The 16,257-nt window shown below is 35.0% G+C and overlaps 1 protein-coding gene across 5 annotated transcripts in view; it reads left to right on the forward strand.

Annotated features, from left to right (window-relative positions):
* Positions 1 to 16,257, forward strand: part of LOC122404797 (alpha-tocopherol transfer protein-like) — a 32,227-nt gene that overhangs the window by 15,225 nt on the left and 745 nt on the right. For 2 of the 5 annotated variants that reach the window (XM_043409029.1, XM_043409026.1), the window contains exons 2-4: positions 13,607 to 13,780; positions 14,977 to 15,530; positions 15,771 to 15,921. In XM_043409029.1, coding sequence (XP_043264964.1) covers positions 13,612 to 13,780; positions 14,977 to 15,530; positions 15,771 to 15,921 — 874 coding nt within the window. In that variant the 5' untranslated portion in view covers positions 13,607 to 13,611. Of the gene's footprint in view, positions 1 to 12,663; positions 12,803 to 13,151; positions 13,251 to 13,581; positions 13,781 to 14,976; positions 15,531 to 15,770; positions 15,922 to 16,257 lie in introns of those variants that run through there. The other 3 variants (XM_043409028.1, XM_043409027.1, XM_043409025.1) reach the window with 3 other exon arrangements.

The raw sequence follows: 16,257 nt of genomic DNA on the forward strand, positions 1-16,257 counted from the left end.
ATAGAAATTAAAATTTTTTAACTCTGGATATCTTCAATATCATTGACCATCTGCTTCAATAATAAAAAAAATGTAGAATTTCACATTTCAAATTTTGAGGTCTTTGCTTTCCATTAGAATTATTAAATAAAAATCACTTTGTAGGAACTTTTAATCTCCTTGATGTACCCTTCAAATTTTCATCGGATTAATTTTTAAAAATAAGGTCCTTTTATCTCCAATTGAAAGTATTAAATAATCGCAAGTTTGACCTTTCGACCTCCTTGATACACCCCTTAAGTTGTCCATCGGATCCTTTAAAGGTTCGTTAAAGAATCCGTGGATCCAACTTTTCCCGTTCGGAGTTCTTTGTTTCCCCGTCGCGATACAGAAAAGTCGCTGGGAAAGGAGGATAAATTACTGTTACGTGGAAAAGTAATCTTCCGCTATCGGGACCCGTCCAAGAAGCTTAACGTAAAAATAGTGAATCCCAGGTGGAAACCGTTAACTTCGTCGATGAACGGTCTTCCTACCGTTCGTTTCGTCCTTCGAGCATTAAGTGGACGGTGGATTATCAAATATTAATCCCTCTTCCTCAAAATCGATCGTTCGCGATCGAGGATATTCGGGAAATTGTTTTCGAGGCAGTCATTTCCCCGCCCAAGGTCGCAGCGTTTATGTGTGCACCATCGACAGATTTTAATGGACGACCACGCGGACCATAATGGCCGCCTGATGTTTTCACGAGCTCGACGAAAGTTCAATATTGCAGGAACAATTCGATTATCTTCTTTATCAACATATTGGACTCTATTTTCGTTCGTTGACTCTCGATGCCCACCGAGTCCATTTCAATTATAAATAAAGGTTATGTCTGCTGTCGCGTCAAATTTAGAACGTAACCTTAAAATAGAACGACATAATAAAATTCGTGATATCTCGCTATGGATACGTTTACGACACAATTTGTAAACTATTAAAGTTTTATTTGCATACAAAATGGCCGAAGCGGCTAATCATACGTAGATATTAAAATACACTGGAATATCAAGTGCAATTTATTTATCATTTCTATTACGCACAAATCGTTACTGTAAAATATTTAACGATACTTTCTACCATTAAATGTATATATATTTCCCTACTTTTTATTATTCCAGTGACATTTATCACTGCATCGTGTTTCCACGGATCCAAACAAAAAAAAATGTCGGAAAGTTTCATAAAAAGAGACCTTAATCCCAACTTTTTTCCACATCCTATATTCCGCATTCATTGTGTCCTTTCCGCGGAACAATTTTTCTCAGCCTTTGAAGCAAAACTCGATAAAACGTAACGTAACGAGCCACTCTTCTCCCTCCTCAAAAGATCCCCGAAGTTTCGCGATAACGATTCGCTGTAATGCATCCGACAAACATATCACGTACCCCGATTCTCGTCATCTTGGAAATTAGGTTCCCCCCCCTTTTGCGCCTTAAAGCCCAATCAAAGGCAACGTAACGAACCTGTTCCGTAGTTAAAACTTTAGAACGAAGCTTCTCTTCTTTTTTCCCCTCTACTTTTGTTCGTGCCTCTTCGTCGCTCTCGGTTTTTGTCTCGCCTCTGTTCTTTGCTTCCGTCCATTGTAAGTTTTTCTTCTTTTCAACCCTATTTTTTCCTCTCTCTCTTTCTCTCTCTCTCTGTCTCTTCGTGGCCGTTCCCCTTTCTGTTTCAGGGGGCTCATTTCTGAAATTAGACTCGCCTTTCTCGAGCAACACTGGCTGGTAATTAACGCGAGAAAAGGAACGAAATTTCCGAGGCGTTCCCTTTCTTCGCGCAAATGAACCACGGTAGATAGCAAAAGAATCCCATAACGAACGCTTGCCAAACGTGGACAGAGAATTTATTAAATAACACGCAGAGACGTCGATAAAAACGTGCAAATATTTTCAAACATTATCCTCGAGAGATATTCCAAGGTCCCTCGATACTTTTCCCCCCACCCTGTACATGCACTCCGCCCTGTGCATAGTTTAACGCTGCATAAATTAATTATAAATGTGTAATAAATCTTCATAATGTATGATACAGAATAAAATCGTTATTTATAGAATATCCTTTCAAGCTACATTATTCATTATAATTCCCCGCAGGGTACGAATAAAATTCTATTGAACCTATTAATCAAAATAAAAAAATTCTCGCTTAATTTGATCTTCCTTTTTGATCGACGGTCGGTAAGTTAGAAAAAAAAGTTTTTGTACGCGATTTCTCAAGATTCTGACGATGTGTTTAGTTGTTCGAATCCTATTTTGTGAAGTTTACGGATAATTATCGATTCGTTTTTTAGAGGCTGGAGGTTCTTGCTCCGCTCGAAAATGGCGGCTCGCATAATAAGGGTGGGACTCTCGTTTGGTCGACTTCCAGTTGTTCGCAGAGCCAGCGATCGATGAGAGCTCGAGAAAGCGAGACGAAGCGCCGATGAAACTGGCGAAGACGTATTCCGGCGATCGTTAGCCGTGGGGCTCCTGTAAACAGAGCCAATGGAATTATTATCGGCGTCGGGTTAGGTCTCGCGGATTGCTCGAGGGCCCTCGTTACGAAACGGAATAATTTTCTGATATGGAAAATCGTCCGCGGGACGATTGCATAACAGAATTTCCACCCCCCGACGTGGTCACGTTCGAACGATCTTGGAAATTGTTATTATACTCGAGGAGTTCGATTGATAACAATTTCACCGAAAATGGTATTAGATTTTCTTTAAAAAAGCCATTTGGATGCATAGAATAGAATTTTTATTTAATAAATTGTGATGAAATTCAATAAACATAAGCACAGGATAGAATTTTTATTTAATAACTTGTGAAGAAATTCAATAAACAATGTAGCTTTGTAGGATCTATTATTGGATTGAAACGTGGAAGATTATTATTAGAAAATAATATTAGATTTTCTTTAAAAAAGCCATTAAGATGCATAGGATAGAATTTTTATTTAATAACATGCCAAAAAATTCGATAAACAATGTAGTTTAGTAGGATTTATTACTGGATTGAAACGTGGAAGATTATTATTGGAAAATGATATTAGATTTTCTTGAAAATCCACATTAGGATGCATAGGATAGAATTTTTATTTAATAATTTGCCAGGAAATTCGATAAACAATGTAGTTTAGTAGGATTTATTACTGGATTGAAACGTGGAAGATTATTATTGGAAAATACTATTAGATTTTCTGGAAAACCCCCATTAGGATGCATAAAATAGAATTTTTACTTAATAACTTGCCAGAAAATTCGATAAACAATATAATTTTGTAGGATTATTTGCTAGATTGAAACATGGAATTTATTATTGAAAAATGACATTAGATTTTCTTGAAAACCCCCATTAGAATGCATAGAATAGAATTTTTATTTAATAACTTGTGAAAAAATTCCAAACAATGCAGTTTTGTGGGATTTATTACTGAATTGTAACGTGGAAATTATTATTGGAAAATAAGATTAGATTTTCTTGATTTTTCTCTTTAGGATCCATAGAATAGAATTTTTATTTAATAAATTGTGATGAAATTCAATAAACATAAGCACAGGATAGAATTTTTATTTAATAACTTGTGAAGAAATTCAATAAACAATGTAGCTTTGTAGGATCTATTATTGGATTGAAACGTGGAAGATTATTATTAGAAAATAATATTAGATTTTCTTTAAAAAAGCCATTAAGATGCATAGGATAGAATTTTTATTTAATAACATGCCAAAAAATTCGATAAACAATGTAGTTTAGTAGGATTTATTACTGGATTGAAACGTGGAAGATTATTATTGGAAAATGATATTAGATTTTCTTGAAAATCCACATTAGGATGCATAGGATAGAATTTTTATTTAATAATTTGCCAGGAAATTCGATAAACAATGTAGTTTAGTAGGATTTATTACTGGATTGAAACGTGGAAGATTATTATTGGAAAATACTATTAGATTTTCTGGAAAACCCCCATTAGGATGCATAGAATAGAATTTTTACTTAATAACTTGCCAGAAAATTCGATAAACAATATAGTTTTGTAGGATTATTTACTAGATTGAAACGTGGAATTTATTATTGAAAAATGACATTAGATTTTCTTGAAAACCCCCATTAGAATGCATAGAATAGAATTTTTATTTAATAACTTGTGAAAAAATTCCAAACAATGCAGTTTTGTGGGATTTATTACTGAATTGTAACGTGGAAATTATTATTGGAAAATAATATTAGATTTTCTTGATTTTTCTCTTTAGGATCCATAGAATAGAATTTTTATTTAATAAATTGTGAAGAAATTCAATAAAAATAAGCATAGAATAGAATTTTTATTTAATGACTTGTGAAGAAACTCAATAAACAATGTAGTTTTGTAGAATTTATTACTGGATTGAAACGTGGAAAATTATTATTGGAAAATACTATTAGATTTTCTGGAAAACCCCCATTAAGATGCATAGAATAGAATTTTTACTTAATAACTTGCCAGAAAATTCGATAAACAATATAGTTTTGTAGGATTATTTACTAGATTGAAACGTGGAATTTATTATTGAAAAATGACATTAGATTTTCTTGAAAACCCCCATTAGAATGCATAGAATAGAATTTTTATTTAATAACTTGTGAAAAAATTCCAAACAATGCAGTTTTGTGGGATTTATTACTGAATTGTAACGTGAAAATTATTATTGGAAAATAATATTAGATTTTCTTGATTTTTCTCTTTAGGATCCATAGAATAGAATTTTTATTTAATAAATTGTGATGAAATTCAATGAACATAAGCACAGGATAGAATTTTTATTTAATAACTTGTGAAGAAATTCAATAAACAATGTAGCTTTGTAGGATCTATTATTGGATTGAAACGTGGAAGATTATTATTAGAAAATAATATTAGATTTTCTTTAAAAAAGCCATTAAGATGCATAGGATAGAATTTTTATTTAATAACATGCCAAAAAATTCGATAAACAATGTAGTTTAGTAGGATTTATTACTGGATTGAAACGTGGAAGATTATTATTGGAAAATGATATTAGATTTTCTTGAAAAACCACCATTAGGATGCAAAGAATAGAATTTTTATTTAATAACTTGCCAGAAAATTCAATAAACAATGTAGATTTGTAGGATTTATTACTGGATTGAAACGTGGAAGATTATTATTGGAAAATAATATTAGATTTTCTTGGAAACTCCCATTAGGATGCATAGAATAGAATTTTTATTTAGTAACTTGCTAGGAAATTCGATGAACAATATAGTTTTGTAGGATTTATTACTGGATTGAAATAGGGAAATTTATTATTGGAAAATGATATTAGATTTTCTTGAAAACCCCCATTAAAATGCATAGAATAGAATTTTTACTTAATAACTTGCCAGAAAATTCGATAAACAATATAGTTTTGAAGGATTTATTACTGGACTGACGTGGAGAAAGTGGAAAATTTCTTGTGCCATGAAAAGCAATAACAATGACGCATAGTGAGAGCCTTCTTTGGGAACGAAAGACAATCGACAAGTGTTACATAAGCAGTAATAATTCAAACCTATCGAACATGAGTCATCCTCGATGCTACAATGACAATACACAATCCAAACTGTTCAAAATTATAGAAATAAATTTCCTATTCAACCTGTTCCAAAATGACCAAACTACGTGTTACTGTTATCAAATACAAAAGTTTACACAAAAATATATTTGAAAATACCTCATTAAAAAAATAGAAGCTTCCAAATATATTTATAATTTATTATTCTGGCTGAAAAAAATGTAAAATTTTCAAATATTCCATCCATGTCAAAAATAATAGTAAATGTTCAAAATTCTCTGTCTCTATCGTAAATATCTTCCTGAAAAGTTTATAAAAACTTTTTTAACGCGTAGTGAAGAGTTGGTCCCGGCCTTTCTGAGCGTCCAGTACAAATTTTCATCGAAAGGAGACCTTTGAGCGCTGTTGGCCACGCCGTCTACGTCGAACAATTTCGAGAACAATTAAATTATCGGGCGAAACGCGGTCGAATATTCAACGCCTGCATGTCAATGCGATCCGCGAGCGGCATTTCGCTCGTCGTTTATCCGCGAATAATTCAACAAATGCCGCCTGTTGCGACGTCGCGTTACGCAAATGTCACCGGGCAGTGATCGGGACGATCGTAAAATGCAGGTATCGTACTGGCACGCGTTCAGCTTCCCCATTTAAATGTTTAAATAGCACGCGGGACTCCCCCTGCTGTTCGTGAAAGTACCTCGACCCGTTGCACCCTTTCCTCCCCCCCCCCTCAGAGGTTCTTGGTCCACTGCCAATCGTAACGGCGGGTCGATGTACCCGAAAGTACGATTGCTCCGTTAAATTTTACTAGCCCGACTGGAGCCGCGAAACAATCCGCAGCCCTCGGTTCCAACCCGATTCTAAATTCCAATTACGGTCGAACGAGTCCACCCCCCAAAGCTGCCCCCGTTCGTCTTTCGCCAGTAACTTTCTTATCGACCAGGACAAAGTTAATTTTTCAGTGCCTAAAGATCCACATAAAATCACTTAGTATCGATAGAACATTGCAAGAGAAAATAAAATATTCGGCTAATTAAAATCAGTTGATTAGAAAATCCCCAGAAATCGAACTCTACAGAGAAATTAACACTAGATTTACGGGCATTGATCGTACGTACATATATTCATTGATACCTTTCATGCGGACGATTACCTTAAAATACGATTTTTCTTTTAATTAGAATATGTATTCATACCATTGCATTAAATTCAACATAAGTTGTTAAAAAACAATATTTACGCGTTCTGCAATTTTAAATACGGAACCAATTTGAATACGAGAACTATCCATATTTGTCAGAATTTTTATTTTTTAAACGTATTATTAAAACTGCCCAGTAAAGAAAAAGAAGTTAATATTTTTACCATTTTGTTCGGTTCCAATAGCGTCAAAATTGACCACTTTCCGGGTTTTCGGAGTCGTTGGCCACAGTCCGCGCGCGCACACTAGCTTTCAAAATGGCCGCCGCTTGGGCCCCGAGAAGAGGATGACTTTGAACGCGGAACAGGTTCGCCTCGAGCCCAGAAATCCGTTTTTTGGAGTCGTGGATGGCGAAAGAGTCCGACAACCTTCGGTTTCCGAACTCTCTGCACTCGTTTAGCTTCAATTCGTCGAATTAATGATTTAACCTCGACGTCATTTCGTTTGCACAATTAGGCGCGAGGAACGTGAGAATTTCGTCAGAAACGAATACATTACCGGTGAATACAAAACAGTCGTTCAGGTTGCACAATCCCTCCAAGATTAATCACAATCTTGTTTCTGGAACGTGGAAAACATTGGTAACAAACGAGTACTAATGGTAAACTGTATTTGTTGCCCATAAAAGCTTTTAAATTAGTCGTGGAGAATGATAATTGCTCGTTGAATTAAAACGGAATCATTTTTATACGGCTCGATCTATAGATTCGATGGAACGTTATTTCTCGCGGACGTTTTGAGACAACAATGGCGTGGAAATTTGTTTTGACTCAGCAGAAACGAGTCTAACGCTTCCGACGACATCGTCGGACAGAATTTATCAATATTCAAACGTCATTGCGCTCAAGGACTGAGAAAAGCATTCGCGATTGACTTTCCGCCATCGCGGAAACGTGGAAAAGTATAGCGATTTTATAATAACCGCTTGGACTAATTGCACCTCACTGTTGCAACGATGCTATCTACATTCTCGTCGTAAGTTCTTTGTACCAAGTTTCACAATTACGTGGCTGGTTGCAAGACACATTTTCGCCATCTATTCGCCAAATGTTGCACGTATATTTAAAAAAAATCACCTGTAATTAATAGCCACGAATTTGCTGGAGCTACCATGCAACGTGGACTAAAAATCACAAAATTTTATCAAATTTTAATAACAAGTGTTAGAAACCTGTTTCAAACAACTTTTCTCTCACAGTTCGCTTCCAGCGACATATATTTGCGCAAGTATGCCCGAACCTGCAGGTGCAAGTTTATAATATCGTACAATGGTGGTCGAAGTCCTCCTATCTCGTTATTGAATAGCAGAACTATGTCTCTGTCGATTGTTAATTACTATTTTAGCAGTCCTTGATACTTGTACTTTGAATAAAATAAATAAAATTAAAAATCTGTCGAATTCTGTGGATGAAACCATCGTACGTGGGATTTTCTCATCTGTCTCCGGTCTGACGCACGAAAATCCGTTCGAAAGATGCGTGTCACGTTGGATTTACCTCATTTCCTGCCTGCGTTTAACACGGAAAACAACTTTGTTCCGCGACGATTACGTAAATCTCCTTTGGCCGGCGACAGTATTATTTTTTTTTTTTTTTCCGTTTCGCGTTCTGCCTCGCGTTCCACGCATAATGCGCCTCGAGCAAACGGGACGAATATCAAAATGTTTGCTACGCCCGCTAGCTCGTGTAGCTCGCTGAGCCGTCAGAGGACGCGGTGTTTTTTTGTGCCCGCTACTTTTTGCGCCTCAATGAAGGCCGACAATGCCGGCCGGAATAATGTATGTCGACGAGTGAGCAACGCAAACTCCGTCGCGCCGGTTGCATCGCCAGGGGAAATATTTGCCATTGCGTAAAGCTTGTTACACGAGGGGAAAGGGTGGCTGGTTTGTTTAACGCAACGATAATCAGATGAATGGGAGCGACTGCAATCAATGCAAAGGCGATCACATTGTTAAATCTTAATTTTTCGAACGTTATGAAATTAAAGCGTGCAATTTTTTAATCGCGAATTACTGGTACTTGTGAATTTGATTAAAGGAAACTGTTTTTTTTTTTTATTAATGCAATTTGAATCTCAAGAAAGAGATTAGTTTGCAGAAAGGGAACTGTTTTTTGTTTTTTATTTTTTTTTTTTATTAATGCAATTTGAATCTGAAGAAAGAGATTAGTTTGCAGAAAGGGAACTGTTTTTTTTTTTATTTTTTATTATTAATGCAATTTAAATCTCAAGAAAGGGATTATTTTGCAGAAAGGGAACTGTTTTTTTTTTATTTAATTTGTTTTTTTTGTTATTGTTAATGCAATTTGAATCTCAAGAAAGAGATTAATTTGTAGAGAGGGAACCGTTTGTTTTTTTATTTTTATTGTTAATGCAATTTGAATCTCAAGAAATGGAACTGTTTTTGTTTTTATTTTTATTTTTAATGCAATTTGAATCTCAAGAAAGAGATTAATTTGCAGAAAGGGAACCGTTTTTTTTTTATTGTTAATGCAATTTGAATCTCAAGAAAGAGATTATTTTGCAGAAAGGGGAACTGTTTAAAGTCCTTCGTTAACATTCTGATGTTTTAAAAGGTGTTTTTAAAGGTGTATAAAACAGAAAATAATCGCGTCGAACGTCTTTTAAAATACCAAAATGACGGAATTTAAAAAGAGTCTTAGATGACAAATCAGTCGTAAAATTGAACGAACTGGTAATAAAATTTTTATTTCCCCATCGTAACGCGACGTTTAGTTCCTAGTTTTATCAATGAAAACCTTCGAATTAGAATGTTGTAATCTGAATTTTACGACATCGAGTCACGATAATGGCGATATAAAAAAACCTTCGATATTTAATACTTGTTCTGTTGTATTCTGATTTCAAGGTTTTAATTTACGACAGAGCCAAACAGGTTCCGGATACGGATATGGAGTCGTAACGAAAACGAAATTTTCCTGCCATCTGTTCAAGTTTTACGACTGAATCTGAGATTATGTCCTCGATATATGAATATAAATTCTGGAAATTGTTGTACGTCGAAACCAGATATTAAATTTCGCTTGTAGATCGTGTAAAGAGCCGAGGAAACGTCAGAGTGACAAGGACTTGTGTTGTAAATAACGCATTGCCGAGCGTATCACGTAATTCACGCGTGCGATTCGAAGACTATTGCGAATTACATTATCGAGGCTGCACGCGCCTAACATTAAATGCATCGAACGAATTTACTTTCCTCCGCGAACGAGCCGCACGGCGATTACAAATGGCTCCATCGACATTCTTCCATTCGTTTCTACGAGGCAAACGTCTACATCATCAGAAGAACGGTATTAGTATAGCAAACGAAGTGGTTTTTTTAAAACAATCGTTCACACAATTTGCAAAGCACCGTAAATTTGTTTTTTACTTTCCCTAACATTGGAAAATGAAATTCGAGGTTACTTTTACATCCTGTCCAGAAATCTTATCATAAACAATTAATAAATAAATACTGATTACAGTCTCAGAATGTATCAAGTTTTTGAAGATGCATATTCTTTCAAAGAAGAATAAATCTTCTTTTAAATCGTATTTTTAAATCGTTAATTTAATAACCAGTGTCATTCTCCGCCATTGGAGTCAGCGACCGCCATTTTGCTGCACGATCTTCCCGCCAGAGGTCGTTGCAATCAAACAGAATTAAATTAACGCGTAAAAACACTGTACACGTTCGTGAAAATGGTTTCAATTGCATCCATTGGATAAATTATAACGTAAATTTATCGTTAAATAGTAGAAGAATTCATTTGCATCTTTGTTGTCGTAGCCATTGAGGATGAGATTCCTAAATAATTCCTAACCCAGACCTTAACACTAATAAATAGTTTAGATAAAGAAATTCGATAAACTTTGTTAAACACTGACAATAAAGCTCGAATCAAAGTAGATTTTCGGGAGGAACGTAAGAAAACTTCAATTTGAAATTCAATGAGACGGAATTGCGTTACTAAATCGTTTTTAATTCAAAGATAATCGATTGTTTTGGCCTCTTGAGTAAGACTTTGAGAACCCGGACGCCATTGTCTCGTCCCAACCATGTCCCAACCTAATTCTCTTAATCTCGTCTGAAAGTGCAATTATCGATTGCGTCGCGAAATGCAAATTCTGCTACCTTGGAAAACAATGGACACACGGTATTTCGATTTCGTTCTGTTCGGGATTGTTCGTGAATCTGATTGAATCGGGCATTACGTTGGATTTTTCCAGTTAATTCAATATTCGTGGCTCGTAAGTTCCGACAACGTCTGCGCTTTGTTCGAGCACGCAATGCAGTGCAATCGCTAATCGCGAAAATTTTGCAAGTTAATGTAGTCGATTCACTTTCCTCAGGAAACAGGGTTTAAATTTTCAATTGTATTGTTTTTGATAATTTTATTCCACGTTTCAAGGTTTATAGAATATTTTATTTCTGCACGAACTTGATATCTTCTTGTGAGTTTTAACATACATTTCAAATTTTTAACTTCATGAAATAACCAATGAAAAATCTGTATAAATTTTAAGTTGTATTTTTTTTTGATAATTTTATTCCACGTTCGAAAATTGATAAAATATATGATTTCTGCGCGAACTTGATATCGTCTTGTGAGTTTCAAATAGTACAACACACATTTCATATTTTTAATTCCATAAAATAACCAATGAAAAATCTATGTAAATTTTAACTTGTATTTTCTTTTGATAATTTTATTCCACGTTTCAAGGTTTATAAAATATTTGATTTCTGCACGAACTTGATATCTTCTTGTGAGTTTTAACATACATTTCATATTTTTAACTTCATGAAATAACCAATGAAAAATCTGTGTAAATTTCAAGTTGTATTTTTTTTTGATAATTTTATTCCACGTTCGAAAATTGATAAAATATATGATTTCTGCGCGAACTTGATATCGTCTTGTGAGTTTCAAATAGTACAACACACATTTCATATTTTTAATTCCATAAAATAACCAATGAAAAATCTATGTAAATTTTAACTTGTATTTTCTTTTGATAATTTTATTCCACGTTTCAAGGTTTATAAAATATTTGATTTCTGCACGAACTTGATATCTTCTTGTGAGTTTTAACATACATTTCATATTTTTAACTTCATGAAATAACCAATGAAAAATCTGTGTAAATTTCAAGTTGTATTTTTTTTTGATAATTTTATTCCACGTTCGAAAATTGATAAAATATATGATTTCTGCGCGAACTTGATATCGTCTTGTGAGTTTCAAATAGTACAACACACATTTCATATTTTTAATTCCATAAAATAACCAATGAAAAATCTATGTAAATTTTAACTTGTATTTTCTTTTGATAATTTTATTCCACGTTTCAAGGTTTATAAAATATTTGATTTCTGCACGAACTTGATATCTTCTTGTGAGTTTTAACATACATTTCATATTTTTAACTTCATGAAATAACCAATGAAAAATCTGTGTAAATTTCAAGTTGTATTTTTTTTTGATAATTTTATTCCACGTTCCAAAATTGATAAAATATATGATTTCTGCACGAACTTGATATCGTCTTGTGAGTTTCAACACACATTTTATATTTTTAACTCCATAAAATAACCAATGAAAAATTGTATTTTTTTTTATCATTTTTCCAAAATTGATAGAATATTTGATTTCTGCGTGAACTTGATATCGTCCTGTGTGTTTTAAATAGTACCGCGCAGGTTTCCTGTAATATTTTTAAACTGCATAAAATAACCAATTAAAAATAAACCCGAGGAAAGCGTTTTATTAATAAATGCTGGAAGTCTCTTCGTTTTGCCATCGTGTCACACTGCCCTTGAATTATTATTTAACATTATTAAACACCATCGTTGAATAATCATCGTTCATCGAGTTACGTGCACTGCGTTGCACCGAAATGCAGCGGCGAGCGTGCGCCAGAAACCGATAAGACACCGATAAAGCAGTTAGTGTTGAACTTCCCGCCTGGTAGCGTCTGTTATTACGCCATTCTTGCGGTCTTGGCGAACCAAAAACATACTCGTTCAAATTTATTACATGGCAAGTGGCTCATATCCCTGAAAACCGTGAAAATATTAATCCTATCCGAATAAATGGAAATGCTACGATAAAAGAAAAGTAGAAAGCAAAAAGAAGGAACTTAAGGAAGCATTAAGTATTAAAGAAACGTGTCCAAAATATATTTCCCTCTTAATTTTTATTTTACAATTTAACTATCGACGGCTGTGAAAATTGCGAACACGATCGTGATCAAGTGTTCTCGAAACCAAACGTTTATGAACAATTAAACGAGCACTGCGCGGACGATGAATCTGCAAATGAATCACGATGCTGACGAAATCGTTTTTAGCCTCGTTATCGAGGCATTATTCACAATTGAAAAGCTCGAGAGCGCTCGGTTGCTAGTTTCATTGTGGCAAGTCTCGAGAAAATTATCCTGAAACATATTCTGAGAGGAGAAGATCAGACGTAAACATGGAGAACGAAAGTTAGCGTCGGAAACGATTACTGTATCCAGAGTAGTGCAGGATAGTTGCTAGTGGAACTATTATAAAATTGTGCAGAATATAGTTTACAGAAATTACAAAAACACAATCGTGACGCGAACTATAAAATAGTATATTAGAAGACTGTTTTTCCCAAGTAGAAGTTCGTTACCGCGGAATAATTTTAAATACTCGATGTTGACGATGACACGACGAAGTGCAAATTCTTTTAGAGTTTTCGATTAGAGGAATTTGAAAAATACTATGGTCTGAAAAGAAAGGCGAAGAGTTACGTTAAGTGCAAAATTCATCCGTTTACTTGGCACGATTTTGATGAATGTGTATTTAATGTTTGCAGGAACAATGTTGACCGACTGCAAGGAGCTACCCTCCCTGAAACTCGGCGGCTTCGTCCTCGAGATAGAGTTCAATTCGCCTAGCCCGGAGCTGCAGGAAGTCGCGAAAAGGGAGCTTCGTGAGACACCGGAGGTCAAAAGCCAGGCCGTTGCTCAGTTCAAGGAATTATTAAAAGGTAAACAATAAAATCAACAAATCAACCAGAAAAAAAATAATTGCAAATCGTTATAAAAAAATTATTTTTAAATGCAGGGGTCAATTTCAATTATATTTGGTGAATAGACATACCCTCGAATTCCTGTCCAGTTTCGAGAAAAAAATTCACTAAGTGGACAAAATTTACGACGAAATTAAAAAATTTCCAGTCCTTATAAAAAAATTATTTTTAACTTTGGGGTTCAATTACAATCATATTTGGTGAATAGACATACCCTCGAATTCCTGCCCAGTTTCGAGAAAAAAATTCACCAAGTGGACAAATTTTGCGACAAAATTGAAAAATTTCGAATCGTTTTAAAAAAATTATTTTTAGTTGTGGGGGTCGATTGCAATCAGTTTTGGTGAATAGACATACCATCGAATTCGTACGCGTTTTCAAGAAAAAAATTCAATAAGGGGCCAAATTTTTCAGCAAAATTAAAGAATTTCAAATCGTTTTAAAAAAATTATTTTTAAATGCAGGGGTCAATTTCAATTATATTTGGTGAATATACATACCCTCGAATTCCTGTCCAGTTTCGAGAAAAAAATTCACCAAGTGAAAAATTTCAAATCGTATTAAAAAAATTATTTTTAGTTTTGGGGGTTAATTACAATCATTTTAGGTGAATATACATACCCTCGAATTCCTACGCGTTTTCAAGAAAAAAATTCACGAAGTGGACAAATTTTTCGGCGAGATTGAAAAATTTCAAATCGTCTTAAAAAAATTATTTTTGCCTAGAGGGGTTAATTGCAATCATATTTGGTGAATAGACATACCCTCGAATTCCTGCCCAGTTTCGAGAAAAAAAATTCACAAAGTGGACCAATTTTTCGGCGAAATTGAAAAATGTCAAATCCTTATAAAAAAATTATATTTAACTGCAGGGGTCAATTACAATAATATTTGATGAATAGACATACCCTCGAATTCCTACGCGTTTTCAAGAAAAAAATTCAATAAGTGGACGAATTTTTCGGAGAAATTAAAAAATTTCAAATCCTTGTAAAAAAATTATTTTTGCCTAGAGGGGTTAATTACAATCACATTTGGTGAATAGACAAACCCCCGAAATCTTAGGCATTATCGAGAAAAAAATTCATTACCGAAAATATAATGTATATCGTGTTCATTTCTTCATTGAAATGCTTTTGATGCCTCATTTGCAGCGGAGACAGACCTAAAGGTGCCATTAGACAACGAGGCCTGGTTGGTACGGTTCCTCAGGCCGTGCAAGTACTACCCAGATTCCGCGCTGAAGCTCGTGAAGAACTATTACAGCTTCAAAGTGAAGCACGCGAACGTTTACGATGGTTTGAAGCCCAGCCACGAGAAGAACATATTCGAGCAGAATATTTTGACAGTGCTGCCCAACAGGGACCAGCATGGACGAAGGGTGCTGATCATGGAGCTGGGAAAGAAGTGGAAGCACACCAAGTGCAACCTGGACGAAGTGTTCAAGGGATGCGTTCTGTACTTGGAGGCCGCCATGTTGGAACCAAGCACTCAGATCGCCGGTGCTGTGGTGGTCTTCGACATGGACGGGCTCAGTCTTCAACAGACTTTTCAGTTCACTCCACCGTTTGCCAAAAGGATAGTCGACTGGCTGCAGGACTCGATGCCCCTCAGGGTCAAGAACATTCACATCATCAATCAGCCGTACGTCTTCAACATGGTGTTCCAGTTGTTCAAACCGTTCCTCAGAGAGAAACTCAAGAGCAGAGTGAGTTGATCTTCCTTAAATCTACGCTGGTTATTATTTGTCAGACACTTTGATTAATACAACCTGGATGGTTGCATGGAAATAGGCTTCATCTTCAATAGTTATGGCGATACGCAAATAGTAACTATTCTTTCTCGTGTCACGGTTGGAGTATTTATAATAGAGCTTCCAATAATTTTGTTTTTAGTCTATCGTAAGCCTGGAAAGTGAAATCTTATGTTTGTAATTTCTTGTTTTCAGATCGTATTCCATGGAAAAGATTACAAGTCGTTGCACGAATACATGTCGCCCAAGTGTTTGCCGGAATGTTACGGTGGCACCCTGAAGATTCCAAGAGTGACGGGGCCACAGTGGTTGGAATTGTTGCTGAAGTGCGACGAGGAATTCGATGGTACGCAAAAAGAACGTGCAAACAACGTATCGAGCTATTCCGACGTAAAAGAAGAACGTACTCGATCGACGAACGTGCATTTCGTGGGCCAATTCTGCGCCATTTTGTTACGTCTCGTTGACACGAATAAAACAATGATTCCTCGCATACTCGAGATCAGTAATTTCTAATAACAGTTACAATTGCTCTTCGAAATCAGAATCAACGACGAACAAACCTTCCCTAAACAATTTCATAGTTAATAATATTAGTCCAGATGCACATTGTTTGTATAAACATTTTTGCTATTGAGATCAAATTTATACAATTCTTATGCCTATTTGAAAGTATAGTTAT

Source organism: Colletes gigas, unplaced genomic scaffold, assembly GCF_013123115.1.
Source record: "Colletes gigas isolate AHSC1104 unplaced genomic scaffold, ASM1312311v1 Colletes_gigas_Sc00003, whole genome shotgun sequence".
NCBI lineage: Eukaryota > Metazoa > Arthropoda > Insecta > Hymenoptera > Colletidae > Colletes > Colletes gigas.